The 16,436-nt window shown below is 41.7% G+C and overlaps 1 protein-coding gene across 1 annotated transcript in view; it reads right to left on the bottom strand.

Annotated features, from left to right (window-relative positions):
• Positions 1–751: 751 nt before the first annotated feature.
• AATF (apoptosis antagonizing transcription factor) overlaps positions 752–16,436 on the bottom strand; it is a gene marked incomplete at both ends in the record, with an annotated part of 34,947 nt that continues 19,262 nt past the window's right edge. The window contains 3 exons of the mRNA XM_029085322.1: positions 752–823; positions 4,132–4,212; positions 6,217–6,284. Coding sequence (XP_028941155.1) covers positions 752–823; positions 4,132–4,212; positions 6,217–6,284 — 221 coding nt within the window. The remainder of the gene's footprint in view (positions 824–4,131; positions 4,213–6,216; positions 6,285–16,436) is intronic.

The raw sequence follows: 16,436 nt of genomic DNA, 5'->3' as shown, positions 1-16,436 counted from the left end.
AATTTGGTTTCCATTTTGCAAACAGACAAATGACATCTCTCTCTCAAAAAGCACAAAGATGTTCTGCGACCCAGGGGAAAGATGTTTCTCAAGCCTTCTACATCCATTCACTGGAAAAAATGTTCCACCTCCTACTCATAAAAAGATGAGCATTTAGAGATTTAGTTTAGAACTGTAATACTTAAGAAATATGGGTGTATATGTAGAAAAACTATGCGCAAAATTTCATTGATATTTTCTTTACTAATTAGCACATTAAAATTCTTCACTCTTTAAATAGACATAAACACAAGCAACATTTAGGTCTTGAGTGAATCTTGACTGAATTATTCCAGTTATTAACTGATCTAAGAAAATGCACACTAAACAGAATTTACAACAGTTGCCATTTCTGTTAAAAGAGGAATTTTTCTTAAGTTTCAATTATACCTGAAGACACCGGATAACTTACTTGTCTATTTCCAAAAGAATTCCATAAAACCAGAAGATTTCAAAACCAGAGGAGTTTTAAAGCAGGAATCAAAATGTAGGTACTGAGATTTATGAAAATTTCTTGGTTGGTGTCACAGTAATTACAGAGGGAAAGCTCAGCCAGACTGCCTGGACAGATGTGACCAAGACACCCAGGCTATGATGCCAGTGACAAATGGTTAACTGATAAGAAGAAATGGAGGGGGCGACAGACTGAAGAACAGGTCAATATCATGCTGTCATGAAGCCATTTGAGAAACGTAATTAATCTATTACTCACCTGGCATCATCATTCATTGTACAGTGGTCAATAGGTGCCATGAAGCTCACCAGCTTGCTATGGACATGATACCTGAATAGTGCAGGAAATAAGCAGGCAGCACATTAGTAACTACTAATGAAAAGGAAATGTTGCTGCTTGAATAGAAACACACCAGCCCCTGAAATGCAAAGCACTTGCTTTCCTGGTGGCTGCTATCTAATGAGTCACTAGTTGTAGCTGGCAATTCCCCCTCCCTTCCCTCCTCCTCCTTTCTTATAACACGGACAGAAGAATAATCAGATGATACAATGAACTGAATAGCAAGCAAATCCTTTTTTATCACCGCTAGAAAGACGACATACAGCATCCATTAATTGTGTGTGAGCACCTAATCAGACTCCCAGACAGACAACCCTGAAAAGTCAGACAGAGAAACAAGAACTCGTTTGCAGCCTCCCGTTCAGCTGGCATCTTAATCACCTTCTGGAAATTGTGCCCAAAGAGCCCACTGCAGGCAGCAGAAGCATCAGAGCATCAGACCTTCTCAAGCATCCATCTGCTACCACTCTTTCTCTGCTCGGTGGTATCTAAGGCCCTAAAGGATACAAAATCCCACTCCTCTAGCCATACCCAAAGTTGGAAAGTCTTATTCTGAATAGCTTACCAATGGAGCATGTGAAAATAAGCAAAGAAAGAGACAGGAAAGAGATCTGCACAAAGAAGAGATGGGGCATGGCCAAGATGATACAGTGCTGCATCTGTCTCAGCTTCTGATCCACCAAAATATTTCTGCAAGCTGTAGTGCACCTCCAGATGCAGGATCTGCGTTCCACACTGGGCTAGGAACTTGCAGTAGCTTTTTATGACTTATATTCAAGGACCTGGCATACAAAATTTAACAATACTGAAAAACTCTGACTGAAAAGGTGGCTTTAAACCCTAGTGTCTAAGGGCAGGGGATTCCAAACCAATGGCTTTTGGTGTACACGACCATGCTGCCTACCCAAGTCTGAAATGCTTTATCCAAGCTGCTGCTATTTTTAGAGCTTGACAAATAGCAGGCAAAAGGATTCACAAGCATTTGCCCAGAATCACCTTTCCACTCTGTCACCTCTGCACTCCCTTTTGTTTGCTTATGCAGGAACATTCCCTTGAGGGGATTTTTAGCTCACAAGACTATTTCAGAATGGCTCTTCAGGCACAGCACACGCTCACCCTTACACAAGGGCTTCTCTGCACAATCAAGTCTTTGTCACTCATAAATGGAAGCAAGTGCCCTGGTCTAAGGCTGTAATGATGGAGTCAGGGAACAGACACAGTGCAGGGCTAGTACTGCAAGAAACAACAGGTCAGTGGGCTGGACTATGAAACAGTTTGCTTATGAGACATGAACAACTGAAAGATTCATACAGGTCCAAGCTTATACAGGGATAGCCTGCATAGCAGCAAGGGGACTTAGTAATTCAGATAAATTATCTGACACAAGTTGTTTGTCCAGAACTAATTACTGTCACATTTTTAAAATCAGGACTTTAAAAATCCCATTTTAGCAGATATGAAATATTTAATTTCATTCACAGAAAGACATCCCATGTTGCAGCAGCACAGGATCAGAAATCACTGACAAGAAAAACAGAGGTGTGCACACATCACCCCTCCGTATCTACCTCAAGAAAAGGCATGTCCCAGCGAGCGACAGCAAAGTTCTAGGCACCAGGTTTCTTCAGCTTGACTGTGGAGTTTTTGGATGAGCTCACTTCCCCTGTTAGTGCCTCAGTTTCCCTGTCTATGAAGGGGACAAGCCCTTCTGTCAAGCACAAGATCAACGGTTTTCAAACACACTTGAAGATCCTCAGACCCTAGAATAAACTAGCACATTTCACCCAAACATGTTATAATATTGAAGGTTTGTAAAAGACTGCTAAAAAGGAAGAATTATGGAGACAGATGAAACTTAGTATTTGATACTTTCCTTTCCAGGATCTCAAAGGCCTTCAGGAAAACAAATCTAAACACTGCTGCCCTGATTTTAGAGAAAGAAAAAGAACGGGGGGTAAGTGATCTGCTTGGCGTGACACCGAGTCTCTCAGTGGAAGAACCAACTATTTAAAAGGCTCTACTGGACTATTCTGAAAAGATGTTGGAGCTTAACTGCACGTTAATCCTAAACACAGACAATGACACTTTTTTCTTTTATTGATATTTTCCCTGCAGGGTCAGTGCAACTTTTATTTAAAGAAGAAAAAAAAAAAAAAAGGCACCTAAGATCTAAGAGGCAATTGACTTGGCGAGATAGCTGATCTCTCAGGAATGCTGAAGCGCACAGATTGCACACAATGAGAGACTTCCCCATTATTCCTGGAGGTTTACGAGTCTGACTCAGTTGTGTGATGTTGTCAGTAGTTTTGACTGAATCATGAATATATCCAATTATGTGTGATGCTGACAGAAAAGAATATTGATAGTCAATAATTATAGGCTTTTCAGGCCAACAAAGTAGCTCTTCTCTCTTTTAATAAATTATCTTATGACATCTATCTTAAAAATTGCTATGCCAGGCCTGACCCAGACTGACTCCACTGACTTTCTATCAGATGCCATCTAAACTCAGGATTTATAGTTTACTCACAAAAGGATGGTTAATGTTGCGGATTTTTCAGGAAGCGGCGCAGCTTTTCAGCATGCCTCCCTGCCACAAACACCTCCTCCACTACAAATCATGCAGTCATGCTAAACTCAGGGAGACTAATATATCTGCTCTGCAAAGGCAAAAAAAAAACCTCCCTATCCTCTCCAGACTGCTTCCCTTTCCACCCTCCAGCATGAAGATTCTTCCACTGGAAACACAATGGGAGAGATCAACTCAAATTAGTGATCAACCCAATCTAGTGATCCAGGAGTCAGGATGTGAAATGCTTTGAAGTTAAAGAAAGCTGCAATGGGACTTACAGAAACAGATTAGACACCAAATTCCAATTGACAGTCAATGGGAAGTAGACATCTACCTCACTGAGGCATTTCTACACACCTTCTCCTAGAGCTGCTGTCCACATTCAAGTCAGCTAAATATATATTGCACAAGAGGTGTTTATTGGCTTTCACTGAAAATAATGTCCCCAAATTGCTTAGGGGTGTTTGAACATCTCTCTCCAGTGTTTTCTGAGACCAATGAACACTTGCCAAGACTGATCTGGGCAATGCTCACAGGCTGCATCCAACCAAGCCATTATTCTAGGCTCAAAGAACATTAAGATGCCCCAATGGATGTCCCAGAACAAGACATCTTGCCCTAAAAGGCATGAATAAGCCTACCAATGCACCTCAGAGCCAACCCAGCGCAGTCAGACTTTATTTGGCAAAATAAGAACTTCTGTTTGCTTGCAGAAGCTGTCACCCACCGGATTCTCCTTCCTTTACTGGCTTTTCTATCCACTTTCTTCTTTATTTTGCTTCGTAACTTCTGGATGGCCAGCCATTGCCTGGGGAACACAAAACGATGGGTACACCATTTTAGGAATCATTTGGTGAATGAGCATTAGGGGTCTGAGTCCCTTCCCAGCCCTTCTTCCCATTGCATTTACACAAGTGAAAGAGATCAGAACCTCAGGAAAACAAGTACGAAACCTCAAATGCCCTCAAATGCTCCATGAACATGGCATTTGAACAGCAAGTGTTTCTCCTGACTGCAGCCACAACTGGACACTCAGACCAGACCTGCTGATCCCAGTGAGACAATCGCTGTTCAATGAGAACATTCTACCTGCAGGGAAACCCAGGGAGGCCACAAGCTTGGCTCCATTTTTTTATTCTTTCTTGATTACTGATTTTTTTAAAGAATCTTTAGAATTAAAAATAAAACCTTTACAAAATATAAATGCTAAAATTTGTAAAAAAAAAGTCTTTAAAGTTGATGTTTTTTTGTTCAGCCATGATTACTAGAATGACTTCTATTTTGCTTATAGAAAGCTGATAACAGAATAGATGTTCTGCACATCCCAAACTGATTCTTTAAGTGAGGTTATGCTAACTTCAGGAACAGAATTACCATCATGCAGTAGATGCTCTGGATTTATTTCCTCCCTCAGTTTTTCAAAGTTTATTGAAAATTATAAGCAAGTATTATATCTCCCCATCATTTCTGACTTAAATCTGGCAAATCCAGTGAGAAGCCCTATATAATGCTCCAACTATTACTATACAAACTACAGAAGAAAGAAAAGCAATAAACACTTTCAGAAAGTGCTGTCTGATCCCTGGCTGTATTATTTAGAAGGGAGGGCTCAACTCCTCAAACAGAACTTCATCAAGTCACAGAAGTATGCAGCAGGGGAAAAATTCTACTAGTTATAAATATTTTTTTATGAAAATGAGCGTCATCTTACCTGATTTATACAATGAAAACTTGACATCAGGGAAAAAAATCTAGCAAAATCCAATTACTGCAATCTTAATATAATCTTAATTACTGTAATCTATTTTATTGTAAAGTCAGATAAATGTACAATGTAATCACCACTTAAATGTAATTTTGTCTATATCATGTTAAATTATAGTGAATAGCTTTCCATAATACTCCAGACATACACAAAATAAATTTGACACATTGCACTAAAATTTGGGTAGCATTTTACAAGGATAAAAGTTGTTTCACCATCACAAAATTTCCTGATGCATTTTCTCCCCCTTCCCATACAGATGCCCCCATAGCACTTTTTCAGTGGAGAGCCCTACTCCAGCATTTTCAGCCCTTCCTCTGCTTTTACACTGTTCTAAATCATAGCCCATGGCTATTTAAATGTCCACTGTTCATTAAGTGGTATTTGGAAGATTCTTTATATTGTAACAGTAGAATTAAACAGAGAAATAAGAGCTTCCCTGAATGGATTTACATTTTCCTTCTGCATGCAGGAAACATTCCCTGGAATTGTTTTAATTGTACAGTATCTATTCTTACAGCAGGGAGAGAACATACCCAGGAATTGGTTTTACTCATCTCACAACAGGTTTGCTTCTCTAAAACACTGACAAATCAGGGCTAATAATGAGAAAAGGCCAAATTTCAGCAGTGGGCAGTCACTTTGTCTGCTCCCCCTCTCCAGGTCGGTTAAAATACCCCTCTGTGAATTTCCTTTGTGCTGCATGAACCACTGAGAGTTAGAAATATCCGAAGTCTGGAACAAGCCTTTTACAACTGGGAAGTATCTTCAGGGGATGGCAGGAAAACCAGGGCACAGCTCAAAGGCTGGCAGACTCGGAGTCAGCCAGTGAGATCTGTAACTGAGGAGGATGTTAGAGGATGGCTTCCCTGACTAATAATTCACAATTTGTTATGCAATTTCTTACACCCAGATGCTTTTGCCAGAGTCATTCAGAATTTCGCCCTGTACAATGAACTGGACTGGAAGCCCACGAGTAGTTTTGCACTTCTGGGCTGGGATGCTGTGCTGGGGTGAAGCTAGTGATGTTACAGACTTCTTACTTACCTGCCCATTGCTACCTGGTCATTGGGGTCCAACGAAGTGGTTTTGCGTTCTATATATTCTCGAAGGAGCTGGAAGAAAGACAACAATGCCATTTAGAAGCAGAGTAAAGACATGTTAATGCAAACAGGCTCACAGGTTTCTCAGACTTACAAAATCAGCTGCCAAGCTCCCAAGGGAACCTGTATGCCTTATTTCTTGGAACTTCCTAGAAAACCCCAAGCCAAGAACCAAGACATTTCCTCTGCACAGGTTCTCCCAGGGAAGAAGCTGATGGCTCGGAAAAGGTTCAAGGAAGGAAGCAAAGCCTTATGCTAGAAGTTTAAGTAACTTTAGATCATCCCCCTCTTCCAAAAAGGTCCTCATAGAATATGTGACTGGAGCACAACACTGAAGGCCACTACAAAGAGTTTCTGTTTATGATTTCAGATGGATCTAGGAGCAGTATAGTCTTCCCTTCAATGCATCATGGTTTATTTAGGTGACATGTAGCATTATGTCCTTCAATGGAAGAGAATCAGATGGGCCACCCATTTGGCAACTGCTGGTCCCAGGACCCCAGAGCAAGTGTATGATTCATAGAGGGCAAACAGGTTACAAGCTTGTGGGGTTGCGAGCAGCTGAGCCTGACATGAGATGGTTGTTTCTCACCCAGAGGGGCAGAAGGAAGCACTCAGCTTATATTTCAGAGGCCAGTACTGTTCCTTGGGCTTTGGAAGGATAAAAAAGGCCTGAACATTTACAAAATGTTGCGTACACAACTCCTATGGGCAAAAGATGGAACACATGCAGATCTGCAGTAAGACCTCTGCCCCACAGGTCTCACCCCACACTTCAAGTGGGGAAGGCAGGGGGGAACTGAAACACTTCATGAAACAGAAGTCAAGCATCGCTGGACAGTAATGCTCGCTCTGAGGAACAGTACAGCAAAGTAATTTTTATAGCTAGAGAAGGAATGTTCACGCAGGCTTTTCTATTTCTTTTCATGTCCTGAGGGTTGAGTTTTGTCCTTTTTGCTTCCTGCAGCCAAAGAATATTGTGAACAGCCTTTTTGGATACTTGACCAGTGCTATATGTTTATCACCACTCACTGTAAATTGTACGTGCTGTGCCTTGGGTATTAGCCAACATATTACCACAAAGAACAGAAATAAAGCCTCCAAAATTGAGGGGCACAGACTGCTTTCCAGATGTCAACATTTCACTGACCAGTGAAGTTACTGCCTCAGCTCAGAAAGCACCTGAAACAGACCCACCTGGAAACCAGAGTCCAGGCAATCCCACAGAGATGCTAAAGAAAGGATGAAAGATGCTTTTCCTCCACCCTATACTTTTGCTCAAGTAGGAAAGCTCAACTGCAATGGCCAATTGAGGTACAGTAACCACCATGGAAACCAGGGCCTGGGGAGCAGCCGTGGTCCTGGCTATCACCTTCACCTGGCCCACAGCAACATGCAGAGACAAGGCAAGAGGACAAGGAGGAATCTCCACATCCCTCCTGCAGCTGGGGATGTGGAAATACATCATTTCTGAGCGACAGCATTTCTGAGCACAGTTTAGCTCTTGGCCACCACCGTGCTCAGAGCAGCCTGCCCTCAGACAGCTCCCCAGGCACTGACGCTGCCCCACCAGGCAGAGCTGACGCCAAGAGCCGTCCCAGGCTCATGGTTATGTGAGAAACTCACCAACTCCCACAGTTTCGGATCTCAAGTACAACACTGGAGTGAGGCGTGCACCCCACAAAAGAAAAATGCCATAGAAGTAGATGGGTATCATTTTATGACCCTTTTTTATTTTCAAATAAGAGACACTCAAGCAACAGAGATAATATTTATACCTGTCCACATCTTTCCTCTCCTTCAAGACACACAGCATATTACAAAAAAAAAAAAAAAAGAGCGATTAAAGCATAATTAAAAATCTGCCATGACTTTTTCCCTATTTGCTTATTTTTGGAGATTATTACTGCAGCAATTACACTTAAAAATTCCAAGAAGAGAGACCACTGGTTTATTATCACTAGAAAACAGCAAGCTACTTCTCTGCCCTGTTTATCTGATTGATTCCCAACATCTTTCTGGCACACAATCTATCAGTTTATCTCTCCTACTTCATCACAGTCACTTCTGGCAGCTAAATACAAGATCCAAATCCAGTGTTACACAGACATACGACACAGTAAACCTATGTAACACCGCCACTCTGTAAACAGCTGCCCTTAAGGCTAAGCAGAAATGGGATCTTGGTTCCTAGTCAATATTCTGTCAAAAGCAAGGTGGGAGGGAGGGTTTGAACAGCAGCAGAAATGGTGCAGCGAGGTTTTAGTGGTTTCCTCCTGTACTGGCAATAAGGTGTGTTTACTGTCTCCTCTTATCTTGCTCCCTTGGCATGAGATGCAGAAAAAACTGCTGAGCAGTAAGGGCACAGGCTAAGGCACAAGAAGACAGTAAAGCACAGATGTCCTGTGCTCTTACAGAACTAAGCAGCAAGAGGTTTTCAGCAGGACCTGCTCTTCTTGGTGGCCCACCAAATCCACAGACTGGTAGACTATGGAGTGCCACCAAGGTCTTACAAGTATGTAACCACACTGGTTGGAAGGGATGAATTCTGGGGGCAGGTTCCTACTGCTGCACCTGGGGAGCAGGCAGGATCTAGTTGCACAGGATCACTTTGGCAAGGCAGCGTTTCCCGTGACGGCTGTGAAGGACAAGGAGTTGAACTGTGTGCCACTTAGCAGGGTGACAGCAGGGATCCCATTATTTGCTGCGGGGCACAGCCTCTCCTCTGTGTACAGAGGATCCTCTCACCAGAATTAGTGTGGAAAAGCTCCTTGCAGCAGTGGGAGACTCAGCCCTGTGCACGCTCCTCTCCAATGCACTAACTAGGCTACCAGTCCACCAGCCATCAGTTGAGGCAGAGATGGTTTTGTTGACCTTGGGGCTGGCAGTGAAATGTTCTTTCAGTGCAGGATTGGGGACACTGCTGGGGAGAGGAGAGGGAGACAAAGATGAGAGGGAAGTAAAAAAGCAGCAGGGAGAAGAGGGAAATTAGGAAATAGAAATAAAAGCTGCAAAGCATCTTATTACATCTAAATAGTTGTACGTCTTAAAGCTAAAGTTATAAATCATGCTAACAATGGTTACTAAAATAAAAGTGGATGTAGCCAGAGGCTACCACTGAAAAAGTCAGTCTAGACCTGCCTCGCTGCCTTTGGTCTTTAAGGATTTGATTAGTTTTTCCACTTTCTAGTTCAGAGTCTTGCATTCAGCCCATGCTCCAGAGCCAGCTAGGGCTCAGGATACAGAATGAATGATAAATTCATTTACTGAATAAAGCAACACTGTTTTCTCAGCACAAGACTGAAAACACTTCCGAAGCTGTAATATTTCATTAAGCTTGGCTATTCTGGTTAAAATTTATTAGTCAAAACAGAAAACTCTCATCAGACCCCATGTATTCCATTAGGAGTGATATATGGTGTCTCCCAATGTCTAATTATTAACTAGGAAGTGTAAGTAAATCACTATCAGCATTAAGCCCTGATGTGTGAAGACAGAGTTTGAGTTAGGCAATTTCAGCATCAAAAGGCTTTGATTTGAAACATATCCTTTTTTGCTTTCCCTCCTTCACCTCTTCACATCATCCCTGAACTTCAAAAACCTAAGCTCAGCCTCCCACATAAAGGAACACAACTGCCTACCCGCAATGAAGTGCAACCACGTCCAGCAGTCTGCAGCTCCACTACCAACTCCAACTGCCCCTACCAAAAGCTGGAACCAGGAGGATGAACTACATGCAAAGTGGACAACAAGCAATAGGAAGCAGAAGAAAGTTGCTCACATCAGTTTTATTTGTCACTGGAACAAAGCAGTGATGCTTACCACAAGTGCTTCTGCATACAAGTCTTTCTGAACCCAACAAAGCTTTGCTGCGCAAACCAGCCCAACCGGATGCCCTAGTCAAAACCAAGGTCTGCCAGCCACCCAGTAAAGAAAAGCGTGCAGAGGTCATGCCGAGGCCCACAGGCCATGCTCATGGAGAGCTGGTAGCAGATGGGAACTCTCCCTCCTGTGTCCTGAGCAAAATCTGCAACCGCTAACAAAGAGCAAGGCAGTGTTACCACAGAACACGCCCGAAGGCCAGAGTTTCCAAAGCGGGTGGCATCCACCCACCTTTGCTGACACCAAGGCCGTTGTTAAAATTTACACTCAGGTCAATGATGTGTGTTTTCTAAAGAATTCACCTTAAAAGGACTCCCTCTCTGCAGTTAAAGAGATGCATACAAAGTACACTGTACAAAATTAGAGGGATTTAAAAACGCCATCAGGGTGTTGTTCAAGGGTAATAGAGATTCATTTCTCATTTCAGAGGTCAATTTTCATTTTAGAGGTTAGGTCTCATTTTCATGCACTATCTATCAGTGTTTCTAATACTACAGTTGCTGACCTTTTTGATTTGCAGACCCCTAAGAACTTCCAATTGAGACAAAGAGCTAAGTATAGCTGAAATAAGCCTCGTGACAAAAGGCTCACTCTTCTTAGCCCTCACAGACCAACTCAAATTAATACCTGGCAAAAGTTGATCTATATTATACCGCAGGAAAGTCTAGTTTACAAAGGAATATAATCAGAACAAAAGAATCATTTTTTCTCTGATGTTATGAAAATCTTCAGAAAAGCCAGTAAAGGCACAGGTCATTTCTGCTACAGTGCATCAAAGCCACTCACTCTGTCTTGCAAGTGGCACCGCTGCCTTTGAATTCACTGAGTCAGGTACCCGAAGAGGTGAGACCTCAGCCCAGCCCTTGAGCTGGCTGCTGGATGGGGAAGTCACAACAGTCCTATTGGGCTCCCCGTGCCCATAATAACATCAAACAAGGGGCCAAAAATGTTCATTTTAAAACAATTGTGCAGAACAATGGAAAAGCAGAACCTCACACTGCTTCTACCATCTTTTAGTCATTTGCTGGAAGCAATAGAAACAGAAAAAGATTGGACTGTTGATTCTGAAACAAGGAGAAAAATCTGAGAAACCCAGACTTTGGGTTTACCAGCAGCTGCTCACCTTTCCTAGAACACTGTCACCCCTTGTGCTAAAAAAATACCCAGTTTATTAGTCAGGAGATCTAAAATATTTGCAAATTACTTGTGTGGACTTTTATAGCTAAAGGTGTACTTGTTGCTAGAGACAGTAAACAAACAATTACCGTGGTGTGAAGGTCTACTAGCAGCACTCCGCTATCTTTCAACACAGAATCCTTTCAAAAGCTCAGGCAAATTACCTCCAGCCTGCCTCACAGAGCTGCAACATGACATGTCACGGTGAAAAAAATGTGTTATTGTTAAGTTATCTTTTAACAGTTTGAAAAGTAGTTATTTTTTAACAAAATCGCTGTAGGAAACAAAAAGAGAGAAGCTAAGCACGACTTGTCAACTCCACGTAAAGATGGAAGACTGCAAATACCAAATGCTTTTCCTCTTTCATGGTGAAAATGCAAAGTCACTCCTGAACAGAAAGCTGACAAAGCTGTGTTCTATCAACAAAATTTCAATACTTTCTAATATTTTCTAAATTCTAGTATTTTTTTCCTTTAGTCTTTGGAGAGACATGGTAAATCCGATTCTTTTTTCCTTCTTTTCCATATTTATACACCACACAATTATTCAAAACAGAATAAATGATGGAAAGGTTGCTTCTAGTCCAGGATTCATTCAGCACAGATTTTACACTGCATTCTGGATGTAGAAGCAAGTTATTTCTTTGACTCTTCCAAGCAAGTCGCAGCGTAACACCATTTGGATTTCTAGCAACACCAGAGAAAATCTAGACTACAGTTCAAATATTATTTTTAAATCCCTTTGAAACACTTTTTAAAAAATTAATTTTCTGCAATCTATTTATAACGTAAAAACTTGAACTGCAGGATGAAATTACTGGGTAGACTCTTCTTAAAAAACATTTTATTAAAATTCAGTTTTGTACAAAATAGGCATTGACTTACATATTTTTCTAATAACCCATTAAGAGAAATTTCAAATCAAGCTTTAAAACGTGTTATTAACCATCTACCTAGTCATTTGAAAGATACATGCCTGTGATAAGAGTATTGTATTGCCATTAACCTGTGGGATGGTTCGAGACATCTCTTATTCACACAAAACTCTAAATGCATCTAATTAAAGCCACAAGATCAGCTGTCCATATTAATCACTCACCAGTTTAATTAAGGTAAACCAGCTTGTCAGAAAGCCAGTCTTCTCTCTATTCTTCACCATTATCGACTTTTAATAGTTCACTGGATTAGTAATTACTTGTTTATGGCATTATCAAATACCTGGGAGAGAAAAACCCCAGTATGTGCCCAGAACTGCTTTAGGACACGAGGAGAAATCTACCCCATCAGGTGAAGTTCTCTAAAAAGCCATAAAATGTGATCTAGACACAAGTACAACCCAGAAGAGAAACAAATTGAAATACAAGGATCTTAACAAGAGATTCAGACTTGGAAGTTCATTTTGTGGTCACTCATTAACATGGGCATTTTGAACACTAAGCTAGGAAAAAGGAAGTCAGTGAGATCTCTCCTCACTTGTAAAAACATCGTCTGTCACACAGAGTGTGCAAGAGTGGGCAGGCACACACAGTGCCACTCCACGAGGGACAACAAAAAAGTAAGTTCCAAGTCTTGCAATTAAACAATGTTTTCTACAGGATCAGCTCCTTTCCTAAGTAATTAAGGTATAGATAAGGAAGGGAGCAAGCCTCTTCCTCACTAATGAAGGAAGTAAATCCCAGGCAGTAACAGTTCCTTCCAACACAATGCCATAGCTGAGGGATCAGAGTCCTCTCCAGCCTCCTGCCAAGATGCTGCCATCTCTCTCTGAAGACTTCAGCGTTTCATCGAATGTTCCCCATCCACTTTGGCTCTGCTCAGCTTCTGGAAGTTGTGGTGATCACAGACAAAACTGATGATTGCAGGTTGTTATAAAAAGTGATGACATACAACACAACCCAAATCAGGGGGAGGAGGGAGCAGGAGAGCAGAGAAAAAAAGGGATTATGTATATTCCTAATTCTCCTTAGGCATACCTGCTGCCATCAATGATGAACATTTGTTCTGGGAAGAGCTGCTACCAGTGGAATGTTTAGCATATGAACACTAACCTAATTCCTGTTGGAAATAAACCAATTTCCACTCTCTCCTTTACTAGAGGAGTATTTCAACCTAATAATAAAATCTCCACTGTAGCATGTCAGACCAGCAGCACTCTGGTAGCAGGCTGGAATTTTAAGTCTTAATGCTGCAGTATCAGCTGTAATGAATTCTACGTAAATATGACTTCTAAAAATAAAAGGCATTTTTCTTTCCTTAAAACCATGTATGAATGGGAGTTTAGAAGAAAAGGAAATGGGGTCTAGCCTCTCTCTGCTGTCAGTAACTAGGATCCTTCTGAAACAGTTTACCTATTTCCACACAGTGCTACCTAAATATATTTCACTTGCATTATTCAGCTCAGCTTTACATTACTATTCAACACAGGTCACCTCAATAAAAATTGTAACTGCTTATAAAACAAGTGAAGAATATGAGAAAAGGCAAAGTGGGGTGAACAGACAGAAGACAGTTAAATTCTGAATTGTCATAAAATTCCACCAGCCCCACATGGTGAATTCCACTGAACACCAAGAGCTGGACAAGAAAATTGTTTTTCCACAGGAAAAACAGATTCATTAAAGAGTTCTGTATTATAATCTCTAATTAAACAGTATAGCTACTTATTTTGTTATCATCAGCTTGTGCACATTCATCAGATTTCATTCATTTTTACTTGTTTAATTTCACACTGAAACATACAGGAAGTTGGTTTCCAACATCCTTCTTTATCAGAATGTTTACCCTTAATAAACCATAAGCAGCAATCAAAATAAACTAATCATTAATAAAAAATTATTTAGAAAAATGAAAGTGATACTAAAACCAGCCTGAATCCAAATTTAAATACAAGGAAAAAAAATCACCCATTGAAATGTGCACGTGTACTTTGCGAGAAGTATTACGCACAGAGGTCAGAGTTTCTGAGCAACCTCAGCTCCAATAACCGATCACCCCTAAAGAACCAGCTCCCTTTCTACATTTCATTTATATATGTACATCCACACACGCAATCACACACGCACACAAAGGCACTGCACAGTTATGACCCATCTGAAAGAACACGCATTCACCGTATTGTCAGCACTCTATTGTAACACACTCTGCCCTTCCTGAATGCAATGTTCAGCTTCAGCTTACCACCCTGACAAATAAAGGAAAGCACTTTATGAAACCAATTTAATTGGGAGGTGACAGAAAACATACAGCCATTTTCTTTAGCCTTATCACTGAATTGGCTTCGGCTCCAATCTCTACCAAATCCCACTCAACAGAAGACATTAACCAGGTCAGCGGAACAGGTGCTGCGCGGTGTCTGGCAAGGGGCTGGCATCCCCACAATTACCCGCACACAATGAAGCAGTAATCTTTACAGATCATCTCTCCCAAGAAGCATATTGGGGATGGGAGGAGAGGAGAAGGGAGGAAGGGAGGGAGGCAGGGAGAGAGAGAGAGGGAAGGAAGGAAGGAAGGAAGGGAAAAAAAAAAACAAGCAAGAAAGGAAAATGAATGTGCCGCTGCCTCGCGGCTCAGCAGATGTCTGTGCGTGATGTACGAGGCTGGGATAAGCCGTCGTACCCGCTGCCAAAGAGTGGTAAGTGATTAAAGCCTCCGCCAGGCTAAGCACCATATTTAGAGTCTATGGGGTTTCGAAAGTTGCACCCATTCCTTGCTGTGCTGCCAGATGTTGTTGGCTGGTCCTGCTCCTATTCGCTGTGCGCAGGAGGCAGCAGTTGGTACAGCAAGGAATGCAATCTGGAGCGTTTCCGGAGGTGCGTACATTAAACCGGTGTCACCCATCCTTCACCTCTGCCGAGCGCTGAAACAACTCCAATTTGCTGCCACTTCCCTCTTGGGAAATGGCCAAGATACAGTTGTGCCTGGCAGACCCATTTGTTTTACTCAGGTGATTCTCTTCCCTCAATGACCTCTATTAGTTTAAGTTTTAATTTAGATTAACCCTAGCACCCCAATTAACCAGTGAGGGGAAAAGCTAAGCTGTGACTAGTCATATTTCTGAAATCACGATTTATGGAAGTTAAAGTTATTAGAGGAAGGACGGGCCATTCTTCTTTTGCTATTTTTCTTTCAAAAATTCTAACATTTCACGGCCAATAAGCACCTTCTCTGCACAGCTCCACAGATTGCCAGTCACAGCTATTTCTCCTCGACTACTTCACTCTTTGGTTATGCTGACTTCACTTGTTCTGTGTTCTTAGGGTCCACTTGGCCCTCAAAGCTGAGCTTCTTGTTCTCCTGGACCTCAAATTCCACCTCAGCACTGTCTCACTGCGTTACAGATTTGGCCTCTTCAGCCACTGCAGCCACCAAGACACGCGCTCTCCAGTCTCCATTTTAGAGCCTACACAGATGAACCGGGCATCTTCACCTGCCCAGCAGATGCTGCTCAATTCACAGCAATACCAGCAGAGATGCTCTTGCAATAAACACAGAGCCTGGAGAGGAGCTAGCTTGGAATACATTCCTGGCTATGAAACCCCAAAGTTTGAAAGTATTCAAATGTTTCTGGTTAAATCAGCTATCAGAGCACAGTCACATGGCAACAGCACTCTTCCACTGCTGTAACACTTTACTAGCCACTCTAATAACTATTCAGATCAGAAATTTCTGCCTTTCTAATGATATAATGATATTTATTTAGTCCTGAATTTAAAGCTCTCTGGGGATCATCAGAGCAAAACTGGTTTTTCGTGCACTAGAGACAGACTTACAGTGAATCATACTCCTCAGTACATGGCAATTTGAGTATTTCATAAAGCTGGCACTGTCATTTATTAACTAAATTACAAACACAAGGTTTCCCTAAGCTGCAGCCTCCATGCACTGGGTGCAGATTCCTTGTTTCTAGGAATTTTGCAAATAAAAATAATAACTGGCCTAAATCCAAGCTGGCACAACTCCAATAAAAGTGCTGGAGAAGCCCCACAGCTTTTTCATTCTGTAGGTAGATGAGAGGATTTAGGTTGAGATCAGAGTAACTTGGGTGCTTTTGAGGATCTACTAGAATTATTTTTCATAATGGGACTCTACTCCCAGAGAACAGTCACCT

Source organism: Antrostomus carolinensis, unplaced genomic scaffold, assembly GCF_000700745.2.
Source record: "Antrostomus carolinensis isolate BGI_N321 unplaced genomic scaffold, ASM70074v2 scaffold21286, whole genome shotgun sequence".
Lineage (NCBI taxonomy): Eukaryota > Metazoa > Chordata > Aves > Caprimulgiformes > Caprimulgidae > Antrostomus > Antrostomus carolinensis.
The sequence above is the reverse complement of the archived record's forward strand: the minus strand, read 5'-3'. Positions and strand labels throughout refer to the sequence as shown.